Consider the following 14507-nt stretch of genomic DNA (forward strand, 5'->3'; position numbering starts at 1 on the left):
TCCTGGTTCTCTCACTGCCTTGGACTTGCTGTTTTCAACTTTAGGAACAGTTGCAGTCTGCGAAAATGGATTGGTATCCTGACTCCATGTTCCTCACCTTTGTCCTAATATGCCCACCGTAGTAAGGTACATAGTCTGATTATTAAATACAGTGACACCAGAAAATGGCCAATTTTTCTGGGCTCACTATATAAATAATCAGGATGGATGAGTAGGAAGTGATGTAAACCCATTTAAAATTTTTTTAAAGATTCGGGACTTTGTTTTGGCCCATCCCTGAAAACAGTGTCTCTTTCCAGATGAGTTGTATAAAGCGAAAACACTTTCGTCCCTCTTGCACATATATAGCCTTTCTATTGGAAAGGCTGGATGAGAGAGTAGGGGATAATTGGAAATAATGAAAAGTTATGATTCCTGAATGGAACACTTAGATTTGTAACAATGAAGAAAAGTAAAAACTCAACACCTAGGGAGCTTCAGAGGAGGGGAGGAGCATTAACCATCTTTGTTCTTCAGAATTGTTCTTGGAAGCTTTCCTTCCTTTCTCCCCAGGCCACCTTTCCAAATCTCTGCTAGTGCTTTGAATTCAGACTGCTGAGCCTGTGAGCACAAGGCACAGCAACGGGGCCTGAGGTGGGGGCGGGGTGGGGGGGCGGTAATGGGAGGTGGCAAGGGTGGGAGACAGCTCCTGAACTTTTGCCCAGAAAACCTCAGATGTCATCTTTACTCATGAGGCAGATGAACTGGTATCAGGGATGAGCAAATGTTTGGAACTGCCAGGTAGTGTCTCTGAAACCAAGGACTCAACTGAATTTTTGAACTGGGCTAGAACACCTAGATGGGAGGTCCCACAGTGGAAGGCCACATGCAGGAGCCTCTTAACCTGTACTTCCTACGGTATATCCTTCTTGGGCTACTTGAATAATTGTAAACTCTGTTCCCAGGGTGTACTGTGTGTGTCTTCAGGGACTGTACTTCTGTGTGTGCCTGATGACCATGACAGTGCCTCAGCCCAGGAAGGCAGCCAGGTCAGCTTCAACTTACTGGCTAGAGCTGTGCTGAGCCACCAGGTAAAAAGAATAATACAAAAACTGAAAGCAGAAGTGACCTGGACTTCCAAAATAGGCCTTTATAATTAGTAGGATGGCTAAATTCAAGGTCCCTAAAGGGTATAACTGAGGTTAATACTGCAAAATCTCACCCTACTGTGTAAGATCCTACTGATAATACTTTGGCTGTAAAGACACCTTGGCTAAGGACCATGGGGATGGACTGTGCAGAAGAGTGTTAGTACAAATTAGTAGTTAGAAAACAGTCATGGGAATTTAGAATACAGCATAAGGAACATAGTCAATATTATTGTAACAGCTGTATATAGTGCCAGATGGGTGCTAGAGTAATCGGGGGGATCACTTCATAAATTATATAAATGTCTAACCATTGTACTGTATACCTGAAACTAATACAATTTTAAAAATGTGAAAAAAAAAAAAAAGAATAGAATTGCTTTGAAATAGGGAAAAAAAAGTGTTAGGTTGGAGACTATGATGCTTAAAAAGGCCTGCTTGCTAGGTTGACCCTTAGTTGACATCTGAGAACTTGGATTTTCTGAGTGTTCCTACCATTCTCTAACAGATAAGCATGGCTTATTGTGCCTAAAGTGCTTGAGCAAATGATGTGGTTAATGCCAACACCTGCTTTCCTTCTGGGAATCTGGAACTTTGGTATGTGCTAAGCAGAGGGTCCCTATGTGACTAATTCCCAAGAAACCATTAGGCATAGAGTATCTAAATAGCTTTACAAGGTTTGTGACAATTTGATGCTGGAGGAATTAAGCAGATCCTGTATGATCCTACTGGGAGAGAAATCGAGTAAACTTTTGCCTCATTTTCTTTATTCTTGGACCATGTGTCTTACCTGTGCTGATTTTGCTGTGTATCTTTTTGTTGTCATAAATCTTAGCTATGAGTATGACTCCATGTGGAGGCCTATGAGTCCTTCTAGTGAAAATCACCAGACCCAGGGGTTGTCTTGGGGACTCCTGATGCCAAATTCCTGGAATTGTCATTGAAAAAACAGTGCAGCCCTATTAGGAAATAACTCCATCTAGTGGAGCAAAGGAGAGGAAAGACAGGCCGTGACTGTGGATCTCTCTTCAACCTACACAATTTCCTGTGAGGATTCCCCTTTGTAAGGCTCTTCTTCCACAAATGGCTGCCCTCAAAGTCCCAAACCATGAGAATACTGGCTAGGAACATAGCATCATTCTCAGAGAAACCTCAGATTCCAGGTTGATCCCCTTGGTGATCCCTATTGCTGGCATATTTCCATATAATTTAGGAGAGAGAAAGGAGCAGGGACATCAGACTCTTCTGTTTATTATCTCAAAGTGGAGCCAGTGTTTCTCCATAATCATAGGTGAGCGTGTGTGTGTAGAGGGGGGCACTGTGAAATGATATTTGGCAGCGAGGCAGTTGCCAAGTTATTCCTGGGTGCACAGCAACCCTAGTCTAGAGCAGCAGTTGCTAACTGGGCACGGGGTTCAGCTGAGGCTTCTGAGCTGGAATGAGAGTCATAGTTCCCATAGTCCTGGGATGGGCTGGCTACGGGGTGAGTCTTAGTTCCAAGGTGATTCTGCAATGGGCATGTTGGGAATAGCATGACATGGCTGTAGCAATCACCCACCATCCCTAGCAAAAGAAACTTTGGGAATTAACATTACTCTTAGTCACACAATTACACATGCGAGCCACACAAATACTTCTATCCCAAATGGAAATTTTAAAATTTATTGTAGAATTACTATCAAGAACACATGTTAATTGCAGTGTCACTATCAAGAATACACACACACACAGAGAGCTGAAGTTAAGAGCAACATATAAGGAATATTGCGGGATTAGTCAAAAACTAGTCTTCCAGGAGACTCAGGAGGTTAAAAAGTAATGGGATGACAGATGTGAGATTCTGTTGGTAGGCAGAATGATGAACCTTGGCAAGAAGGGCAGAAAGTGGGTACTTCTGGTGAACTGAGTGCAAACTGAGAACTAATGACATCGCACAGTTCTGAAGGGCTATTTCTAGTAGTAATTCATTATAAGACCTGCAGACTAGGGAACTGTGTGTGGCTGGTATGGACAGGGGAGACAGACATGAGAAAACAATTCTCTAACAATGTATCTTAATGTAATAAGCAAGACTACCTTGTTCAGCAAGCTCAGATTGGGGAACTCTTCCCCTTCCACCCTTTTCCCCATCATGACTACCATTCCAGGCTTCCTCCTCTCTGTTCCTTTCCCTCCTTTCTGTTTCAGCTCAGGGGTCAGGGAGCTCTCTGAGAGTGGAGCTATCTGCACCCTGGCCCACTTTCCTCACTGCCTTCTTTGAGTTCTGACGCTGGCAAGAAAATGCTGCTTATGCCTGAAGGGCTGTCCCTTAGCAAGCGGCCCAGTTCCTTCTCAAAACATTCGGCTGCTTGCAGCAGATATCCATTCTTCTTGTGAGTTAATCCTTGGAGATACCAAGAATTTGGTGCATTTTGTGGAAGCTGATTTTCAGCTACGTTCTGTGGTTGGCATTTCTCCTTTTCTTTCTCAGTTGATTTTATGCTTATGGACAAATCCTTTAAATAATGTTGAACAGGAATGTCTTCAGACTTCCCATGATACTCCTGAAAGTTGCAAGAGAGCTGATGGAATTGTTTCATCTCAGCATTGGGCAGCTCCTTGTTGAAAGCTGTCTGATAACATTCTGTTTCTGGCTCAGCGAGATCAGAATACGCATTCAGAGGATTTAGTACCTTCTCAATAGCTTTTTTTGAATAGTCTCTAGCATATTTGCTTAGTTCTTCTATCTTCTCTCTATTCCAGCTAGCGTTAGAATACCCTGTGTTCTCAATTTGTCTGACTTTCGCAGTATAGCAGCATGAAATCAGGTAACAGAGGTGGCCATTGTTTGGCATGGATTCCAATGCTTTTTTTAACAGTTCAATAGCTTTGTCTAGATCACCTTTCTTTTGGTAAAATTTGGCTGCACTGTGAAGGATGTCAGTTTGGCAAGGAGCTTTCTCCAGGGCCTCTATAACCAATGGTTCCCCTTCAGCTTCTTTATTGATCTTTTGCAATTTCAGGGCCAAGAGAACTTTGATATACTGGTTGTCAGGACTGAGCTCAATGGCCTGCTTCAGAACACTGACAGAGCACTGCTTCTGTGGTTTATCATCCAGACAGTACATCGCAATTGCCAGTCCGGAGGAGAATTCTGGGTTCTTGGGTTTCTCTTCCAGAGCCTTCTCAAAACAAACCTTCGCCCTTTCATTCCACTTTCCTCCACATTGTAGCAGTGTCCAACCTTCTTCAGAGTCAAGCTCAGGACACTCAATACTGTAAGGGTTTGAAAACTTCTCGCATAGGTGTTTTACCTTGTCTACATATACCTGAGCTTCTGAGAACCTGCCTAGGTGATAGTAGACCCAGGCGTAGTTTCCCCAGGTGACCAGACTTCGGATTTCTACCTGGTCAGTGCGCTCTCGTTGGATTAATTCTTCGGCTTGCTGTAAGCATTCCAGGGCTGCCTCGTTTTGACCGTGCAGGTGTTTTATGTAGGCCAACAAGTTGTACGTGGTAGCTTTGCACTCAGTGTTTAAAAATTCAATCTGGTTACGCACTCTATCTTCTAGATCATGTGAGAGACTGTCTTTCTGAAATAAATTCCAAGTGAAATGGCATTTCAGCTGTGGAAGAATTTTCTCCAGAGAGTTCTTGCTGACCTCACTGTGGAGAAAATAAAATGGTCACTGTGATATACACCTGCCAAGTAGTGCACCCTGTCATGTGTGCCAACCTGACAGCCATGAGATGCTCAGATATTTAGTTAAACATTAGTTCTGGGCATGTCCGTGAGGGTATTCCTGGAAGAGATTAGCATTTGAATTAGTAAACTGAGTAAAGCAGATTACCCTCCCCAACATCCAATCCGTTGAGGGACTAGACAGAGGAAGGGTGAATTTGCTCTCTCTGCCTAGTTTCTTGAGCTGGGGCATTGCTCTTCTCCTTCCTTCAGACTGGGACTTTTACCATCACACTTCTGGATTCTCAAGCCTTCAAACTTGGACTGAAACTTACATCATTAAGTCCTGTAGTTCTTAGGCTTTTGGACTCAGAATGGAACTACACCATCAGCTTTCCTGGGTCTGCAGCTAGCAGACAGTGGATCATGGTATGTCTGTTTCCATAATCATGTGAGCCAATTTCTCACAATGAATCTCTCTCTCTAACATACACACACACACACACACACACACACACACACACACACACACACACACACACACAGATAGATATACAGATAGATAGCTATTTGAGAATATTTTAACAAATAAGGGCAGTACAAAAGATTTGATATGGGAAGTAAAAAAAAAAGCGGAAGAAAATAAATTACAAATTAGGTAGAAATAATACAAAAGAAGGTTAAAATTCTCAATGACGAAAACTAAAAGGTGTCCAGTTGTATAAAGATTCTTCCCTTGCAAGAAATAGGCATAAAGCTGAAGACCTAGTTTGGTTTCTCTGCTGAAAACATGCAAAATAACTTAGAAAAGCCAGCCAAGGTGAAATGTGAGCCCATTACTTGTAGCTGCCTACTTCTGATCTGAGAAAAGTTGATGACTACAGCACAAGGAAAAGCAGATGGCAGGGCAGCCAAAAGTTTCTATCCTACGTCAATCTTTAAGTAAAAGCTGAAGAAAAACAAGCCCTTAGTGAAGTCTGAGTTCTGCAGTTGTCTGACTGAATTTCCTCCATTGTAGTCCTCAAAATAGTTTACTTCTTGGCCAGCAAAGACACAGAAGAGCCTGAAACAACTGTCTTAGCAAATGCCTGCTGCCTCTTCTCAGCTTCTGTGGGTTGGGCCTGATATCAATGAGCAGCATATTAAATGTCGGTTCTGTTTTTCTGGAGAACCTGACAACCCTAAGTTTTCCTAGACAGAAGAGCAGGTGCTTTCTTCTTGCTTCTTGGACTCTCCTTTTTATAGCTGTGGTCTGTGCAAGAACGCACAAAGCACAACCCTTCCTCTGTGTGAGCAGATATACAGGAGGTGAGGTGAGGTGAATGAGAGAATAGTGAGATCTCTTTTGTCCCGCTCAGGACTAAGTCAGGGTTCAGTCCTCAAACATTCTGGGTAAGATTTATTTAGTCACTCAATGAGTCTTTACGGGGCTACCTTTTTTGTGTCGCTTTGTTAGTTTTGGGAGACACTAAGTAAAATTAAGTTTATCCTAGCCCTCTCTGCCCCCAGGAGCTCAAAGTCTGGTTAGAAGGAGTCGTGAAAATAAACAAAATCCCAGGGATGTTTGCCACCATGCTATGTGATTCAGTCCTTTTCCCTTCATCTTTTCCACCACTTCTGTATGGTCACACACAGACCCATGAAGTCTGATTGATTGAAGCAGTCTCCCTGACATAAGCCAGATCCCCAGAGAGAATAAATTTGTTTCAAGAAACGAACAAAATTGGCAAATTTGTGTTTTGTTGTTGGAAGAAACTGAGGGAGATCACTGCCTTATTTATTGATAAATAGGTTATACAAGTTCACAAAGTATATTCTCATATTTTCTAGGTCTTGAGGCGTATTTTACTAAGTTTGTGCTGCTTTCTTACCAGTAGATGCTTGGCACCATAGGACTGAAAAGAACCTCCCCAAATCATTAAAACCAGTGTTGACTATGTTTTTGATTTCACAGACCAGTATAATTTCAGAAAAATTATAAACCAAATAGGGCTGCCAACTTATCTGGTAATACAAGGACATGGAAAGAACTTTCATCCCCAAAGACACCAACCATCTATTCTTACCAACGTTTTATTAGGGAGAGAGGGAGGGAGGGAGGAAGAGAGAGAGAGACAGAGAGAGAGAGAGAGAGAAAGGAAACATTTTTATTATTATTGACAATAGTCCATAACTGTCAATAATCACTTTAAATGTAAATGCACTAAATTCTCCAATCAAAAAGACGTATAGTGGCTAAACGGATAAAAAACAAGACCAAACTCTATGCTGCCTTCAGCTTTAAGGATACACGCAGACTGAAAGTGAGGCAACGGGAAAGATATTCCATACACATCAAAATAAGTTCAGGGGCAGCTATACTTATACTGGACAAAACAGACTTTAAGCCACAGACTGTAAGAAGAGATGAAGGTCACTGTATAATAATGAAGGGTCAATACAAGAAGAGGATATAACATTTATACATAGTTATGAACCCAACATACAAGCACCTAAATATATAAAGCAAATACTAATAGATCGAAAAAGAGAAATAGCTAGTAATATAATAATTGTAGGGGACTTCAATACCCCTTTTCAATAATGGCTAGATCGTCAGATAGAAAATCAATAACAAAACATTGACATGTTGGACCAGATAAAATTAGGCATTTACAGAACATTTCATCCAACAGCAGCGGAACATACACTCTTCTCAAGCGCACATGGAACATTCTACTAGACCATGTTAGGCCATGAAATAAGTCTTAATAAAATTTAAGAAGAGTAACATTATATCAAGCATTTTTTCCATCCAGTATTATTCGGACATAAAAAAGAAGAAAATTCTGCCATTTGACAACATTGATGGCCCTTAAGGACATTGTGCTAAAAGAAATAAGCCAGAGAAATAGAAATACTGAATATGACTTACATGTAGAATCAAAAGAAATAAAAATTAAAAAAAATCAAACTCACAGAAACAGAATAGTAAAATGGCTGCTAGGGGTAAAGGGTGGAGGAAATAGGAAGAGGTCCTTAAAGAGGTACAAACTTTCAGCTGTGAGATGAACAAAGTATGATGCTTTAATGTATAACTGGTGACTATAGTTGATGACGCTGTACTGTATAACTGAAATTTCTGAGAAAGTAGAATTTAAATGTTCTTCTACTCCCCCAAAAAGAATATGTGAGGTAATGAATGTGTTAATTAACTAGATCGAGGGGGAATCCTTTCACAATGTTTATGTATATCAAATCACTACGATATAAATATCTTACAATTTTTATGTCAATTATACCTCGATAAGGCTGAATTTTCAAAAATTTTCCTTAGCAATTCTTATCACTTTTTCCTCTATGTGTAAGTACATGAAATACTCTGCTTTTTCTTTACCTTAGGGTTTTCATTATATATTTATTATATGTTAATTGACATATTTATGATATTAACATATTTAACTGAGTAGATCAAAACAAAACATCTGAAGATAATTCCGATTTAATAAAAAACACTAATGTCTTTCTAAAAATCAATACGCCATTTGTCAAGATTTCCTCACTTACTAATTTATATCATGTGTGCTTAAAAGTTGCTCTAAATATTCTTAATATGTACATGTGCAAAATGTAATAAATCACTGAACAATAATTAAATTCAGATATTTAAAGGGAAGACAAGGAAGCAGGTAGAATGATGGCTGCAGTAACTTGATAGAATGTCTCTGTTCAGGTTCAACACGGGGAGTTGAATGCCCTTCCTACCTGGAGATTGCGTATCTGGCAGAAAACATTAAAAAGGTGGAAGTTCCTCTAGCCCAGGCAGAGATTTCTCAAGAGCCTCAAGTGCAGCCATGAGGTTTTGCTGACCAAAGCAGATACAGGCAGCATTGTTGCTCCTTGGGAAATAACTAGAATCAACCCATTTAGAGTCTTTCCTCCTTCTCCTGCTCACCGACTCCAGCGTAGATGCCACGTCTCCTTGCAGGGCCTTGTCAAAGCTATTACAAGAGCAATATCTTTAAATTTTCAGAAAGAGGTCTCATTTAAATGGTAAGAGTAGGAGTTCCCAGGGAAATCTCTGAGGCAGCTGGTACCACAGATGCTCTGGTTATGGTCCAGCAGATTACACGAAGGAACAGGCAGACCTCATGCCCAGTTAGTTGGTCAGACCGGGCACAACCCATCACTTCGAAAAGTGAGCCAAGGAACTCTCCAGAGCAGTATTTCTTAAACTGTGCCCACGGACCAAATCACCTGAGGAGGGTGAGGTGTTGGACTCAGACCATACTGTGAGTAGCAAAGGTCCAGGAAGAGTTTTGGGAAGTGATCTCCAATCACCAGTTTTTCATCCCTAAAGCACCCCTCAAACAGGCAATCCTTGTTTTAGGTCAACATCCTTCTACCCCTCTCACTCCCCACACCGAGCTTCCTCCACTTACATTTACACACATACAAGGCAGGGAGCATTGAGTGTGTATAGAAAATGACAGTGGTCCTCTTTAAATATGTATTCGCCACCCTCCCCCACCCCCACCACCCCGGGTTTAATTTCTGATCTATTCAATCCAGATTTTAGAATGCAGGGCCCAGTAATCTGCATTCTAATAGAGCATTCCAGATGGTTGTGATGCCAGACATTTGCAACACAGCTTGAGACTGCAACACTTTCTCCCTATTCACTGGGCCGTGGGGCGGGGTGTGGGGGTGGGGGTGGGGTGGGGTTGAGCAGATCAGTAAGAAGATACATTCTTTAGTTCTAAAAGATCAAACTGCAAGATAGAAGCCGCCTCTATATGAACTGGAGTTTGTGGTGCTGAATTAGTCATTAGCACACTGCTGAGAAGTAAACATATTTTTAAAAGAACCACAACCGCCACAGCAGAACTCATCAACCTCTGATTTAGTCTTATAAAATATTAAAAAAACAAAAGAGGGACCAGGACCTTCAGCAACTGTCTTCCAGGCCCCAGCCCTCATTGCCCAGATTCTGCTTGAAAGGAGCAGGTTTTCCTTCTAGGTTCTCCCAACAAGCCCCAGCTCATTCCCAGTTGCCAGCTACCAGTGCTGCTGGGAGCACTTTCCTCAGTGTCCTTAGGCTGCCTGACTCTCTAAATAGAAAGAGTCACAGAAATAAAAGTGCATGAATTAGTAAGACAGATTTATGATCAAGTTAGATAAATGCATATTTAACCTATAAACCAACACTGAAACAGCGTAATTCCAGAAGTTGCATGCAATAACAAGATTTGTGAGAAATTCTCTACTTCTTATCAGAGGATCAGGGTATATTTACCTCATGATGGCTATTCCCCTTCAATTCTGAGTAGCTGGGGTCCAGGCTGATCTTCTGTTCTGCTTGTAGATTGCAAGCAAGTGCGGAAGAGGTCGTGGCCACCTGGGCTTTCACAGAGTAGAAAAGGAAAATGAAGCTGATGCAATGCTATTAGGGTTCCTGTTGAGAAATTGAAACAGTGTAAGAGCTGAGCTCACTCTCTGCAGGTTCTCAAAATGTGTTTGGAAGTTTGTAAAAAGGCACTACAGATGCTTTCCAGATCCTAGGCCCTACTTCCCAGAGATTATAATGCAATCTGGGGGTGGGCTTGTGCTCAGACACCTGCATTTTCACAAGCATCCTGGAATTTTTATTGCAGGAGTCCCGGTACCACATTTTGAGAGATGTTTGAAAAAAATCGTTTCTCATTTACTTGTGGGAGTTAATGTAGTGTACCAAACAGTGAGTCTGACGATCTAGAAGGAAAGTAATTTAAGGGCATCTGAATTTTGGGTATCTCTTTGACCAGCTCTGGGACATTTCTCGAATCACATCATTTAGTCTCATTTTCTTACTTTTAAAATGGCCTAGAATGAATTGCCTTTTCTCTTCCATCCAAATTACAGAAAACTACAATGTGAGGAGATCCACTTTTACCCTCATCTAAGGTGTGGCCCTAAGGAGTGGGTTGCCATCAAAGCGGTCCTCACTCTCCAAATAGGGACCCTGAGGGCCTAGTTCTTCCAGTCCCTGCCCTTTCTCTCCAACATGAGCATAATTTAAAGCATTAAGACATTTCACCCTTTTGGCCATTGTGCGCGGAGCCAGAGGATGCTTAGAACTAGATCTCAGCACCTCATTAATGATCCTGCTCTGATACCTACTCTCTATGAGACCTCTTGGCAAGTAATTTGCCCTCTGAGCCCCCTTTTACTCACCTAGAAAATGAGGCAAGAAAAGAAAAAAAAAAAGTTCTTTCTTCCTAGGGCTATTGGGAAGATGATAAGAGATAATGCATGTAAAGTGCTTACCAGAGTACACTACCAACATAGAAACTGTTACCGCCATGATTACTGGTATATTAGTGTTACAATTTTAAGTGAATCTTGATTGTGTAAAGAGAACAACAGATATCGTCAGTGGGTGGTGAAGAGGAGGGCACCCATCAGCCAGCCGGGCGGAGGCCTGGTGCTTCCTCGGGTGGTTTCTCACTTTGACAATTTGTAGCACTGCCGGGGAGAAGCAGCCAAACCTGTCAGGGGCCCTACAGCCTCTGGGAACAGGGCGTGTTGATGTGGGCTTCAGTCCAGCATACTCCGGGGAGCCGTCCTCAGACTTCCTCAGGTCAGTGACTTCGGACACACTCAAGCACAGGTCACTGCAGAACCTCTTGGGCAGACTGGCTACCAACGCTCTGGGCAGGACCAGATTTCCTGGTCCACCCTCCTGAGGCAGGCACAACTAACATTACTCATGATGAAGAGCCCAATTTATAGAAAAGGGTAACCCGAGGCACTTGGCAGTGAATTCCTCTTACCCTTCCTTCTAGGCCCAACCCCTAATTTGAGTTTGCAGAGCATTTGAGAAGCCCTTGGGTTTTCCTTTCCTTGAGTGATCACTACCATCCTTCTACCCAGGCAAATCAACCTCTCAATCCCTTCCCATGGTTTGATGGAAAAATCCTCTTTTTCTCTCAGTTCTATCTCTCCTGAGGCTCTATGTGATGGCAGAACTCCAGCAAGTCAATATGCATTTTTTGAAAATCAAGTTTACTAAGATTATACTTTACATACAATAAAATGCACCAATTTTAAGTGTACAGTTTGATGAGTTTTGACAAATTTATGTACCCATGGAACCACCACCACTATCTCCTTATAGACTATTTGTATCATCTGCAGAGATCTCCCTGTATGCCTTCCTAGTCAATTCCAACCACCCTCCACCATTCCAGGCAACCTTTGCTCTGCTTTCCATCACTAGAGATTAGATCAGTATTAGAAAAGAGATTATGCCTTGAAGAGAAATTATTTTCTGCTGCTCACCAGCTCTCATCACAGGAATAAAAATCAACTTTAAGCTTTCAGTTTGTTTTCATATAAGAAATGAAAAAAATGTTCATCTGTAAGAATCGTTTCTTCCACTTGCCACCTTGAAGTGATGAAATTTTCAAGACAAAATTCCTCTCAATGTGAATTGGATTTGCACTACCAATTTCATCTTTAATAATAACTGCTGAAAAGAAATGCTTCCCTTTGAAATGACATGAAGAAAGCCTTTCAGTCTTTCCAATTAAAACAACAACATTCATAAAGAGTAATTCCCTTAGGTCTAACATTGGATCGGCAAACTTTGTGCCTAAGTGGATCTAACCACTCTTGCCAAGCCTCCCTCTTATCCCAGCTCCCAGTGAATCAGCTGTTCCAGTGAACAGTTCTAGAAGTTCCAGAGAAAGCCACAGAAATAAAAAGTGCCCTTCATGATAAAGGCACCTTTAGTCTGTAAGCAACAGGACAAACTCAGGAACTTGTCTGAACCGGAGAAACAGCCTACAATTTGCATTCGAGATCAAAGGTGTTTATCCATTCTTATCTGACTGACCTCAAGAGGGCAATCTGTTTCTCTGCTGGTCTGAACAGCTGGGGTCCAAGCTGACTTGCTCTTCAGAAATCTTCCTTAGTCCACCTCAAGTAAACGCCAAAAGAGCTATTATAAAGGGGAAATGGGTGTGGAGGGAAAGGCATCAGCTGATGTTTTCTCTCTGTTTCTGAGTGATTGCCTTTTGTAAAAGGAAAACGAAACTGGAAACTGAAACTGATTTTAAATCAAGAGGAGAAAAGAAAACTCAGGGTTGAGGCAGGCACAACTAACATTGCTCCTGGGAGCCCAATTTATAGAAAAAGGTAACCCGAGGCATTTGGCAGCGAATTCCTCTTACTCTTCATTCCTCCCTCAATGCCGAATTTGAGCCTGCAGAGCATTTGAGAGCCCTTGGGTTTTCCTTTCTGTTAGGACTCTTATGACTCAAAGTACATTCTTTAAATTATAACTGAAATTACAGCCAGTTCTCCTTCTGACCATAAATTGAGGATAGGCCCCAGGAAACTGCATTTTTAATAAAATCGGTGGGAGATTCAGACATAAGGGTTTCTGGGTCCACACGATGTGAAAAATTGTTCCAAAAATATTTTGTAAGAAGTAGTTTTGTCCAGTAAATTTATCTGTGGGTGTGGTTCCCAGGCCTGGCGGGTCCCAGGTCTGGCTGTGATCCAGGCTCACGGCGAGGAATAGGACCCCGGATTTAGAATGTTACATTAGTGTAGTAGGGCACCTGTGCCTAAAATAAGTAAACATAATTCACCTTATTGTATCACGCATGTGTGGCCGAATGCCACTATTGAACTCTGATATATGTGGAGCCATGTGGTCCCCTGGGCAGCAGATGGGGAGCACTGGAAAGGGGAGCAGAAGAGCAGAAACAAAAGCGCGCTCGCTGCACTAGAACTGCGCTCCGCACACTGAAGTTGGTGCCTGCCATTTCACTCTCATGTCGGCCTCTAATTTTGATTATTTCTTTTCTTCTCCTGACTTTAGGCTTTATTTGTTCTTCCTTTTCTAGTTTTTTAAGATGAAGCATTAGGTTGTTTATTTGGGCTCATTCTTATTTTTGGAGATAGGCCTGTAATGATATGAACTTTCCTCTTAGGACTGCTTTTGCTGTGTCCCAAAAGTTTTGATATGTTGTACTATCATTATCATTCGTTTCTATGTATCTCTTAATCTCTCTTTTTATTTCTTCTCTGACTCAGTTATTCTTCAGTAGCGTGTTGTTTAATCTCCATGTATTTGTGGTTCTTCCTGATTTCTTTTTGTGGTTGATCTCTAGTTTCAAAACATTATGATCAGAGAATATGGTTGGTATGATTTCAACCCTCTTATATTTGTTGAGGCTATCTCTGTATCCCAGTATGTAATCAATTATTGAGAATGTTCCACGTGCACTAGAGAAGAACGTATAAGCACTATTTTGAGATGGAAGGCTCTGTATATATCAATTATGTCCAGTTGGTCTAATGTGACATTTAAGGATGTTATTTCCTTATTGATTTTCTGTTTGGATGGTCCGTCCATCTCCGACAGTGGGGTATTTAGGTCCCCTACTACGATAGTGTTTTGGTCTGTTTCTCCCTTTAGTTCTGTTAGTAATTGCTTTACGTATTTCGGGGCTCCCTGATTGGGAGCATAGATATTAATAAGTGTTATGTCATCTTGGTGCATTTTTCTTTTTATCATTATGAAGTGTCCCTCAGTATCTTTCCTTACCTTTTTTATTTTGAAGTCTCTTTTGTCTATATTAGTACCTCTACTCTTGCTTTTCTCAGAATGCCATTTGCTTGAAATATCATTTTCCATCCTTTTACTTTGAGTCTATATTTGTCTTTGGGGCTGAGATGTGTCTCCTGGA

The 14507-nt window shown here is 41.5% G+C and overlaps 1 protein-coding gene across 1 annotated transcript; it reads right to left on the bottom strand.

The window, feature by feature from the left end:
* Positions 1-2758: 2758 nt before the first annotated feature.
* Positions 2759-12856, bottom strand: IFIT3 (interferon induced protein with tetratricopeptide repeats 3). Its single transcript, XM_011361602.2, is given in 4 exon segments — positions 2759-3366; positions 3368-4772; positions 10064-10222; positions 12644-12856. Coding segments are annotated over 3 exon segments (1461 nt in total). The 5' UTR covers positions 10069-10222; positions 12644-12856; the 3' UTR covers positions 2759-3315.
* Between the last annotated feature and the right edge of the window lie 1651 nt (positions 12857-14507).

Source organism: Pteropus vampyrus, unplaced genomic scaffold, assembly GCF_000151845.1.
Source record: "Pteropus vampyrus isolate Shadow unplaced genomic scaffold, Pvam_2.0 Scaffold68, whole genome shotgun sequence".
Lineage (NCBI taxonomy): Eukaryota > Metazoa > Chordata > Mammalia > Chiroptera > Pteropodidae > Pteropus > Pteropus vampyrus.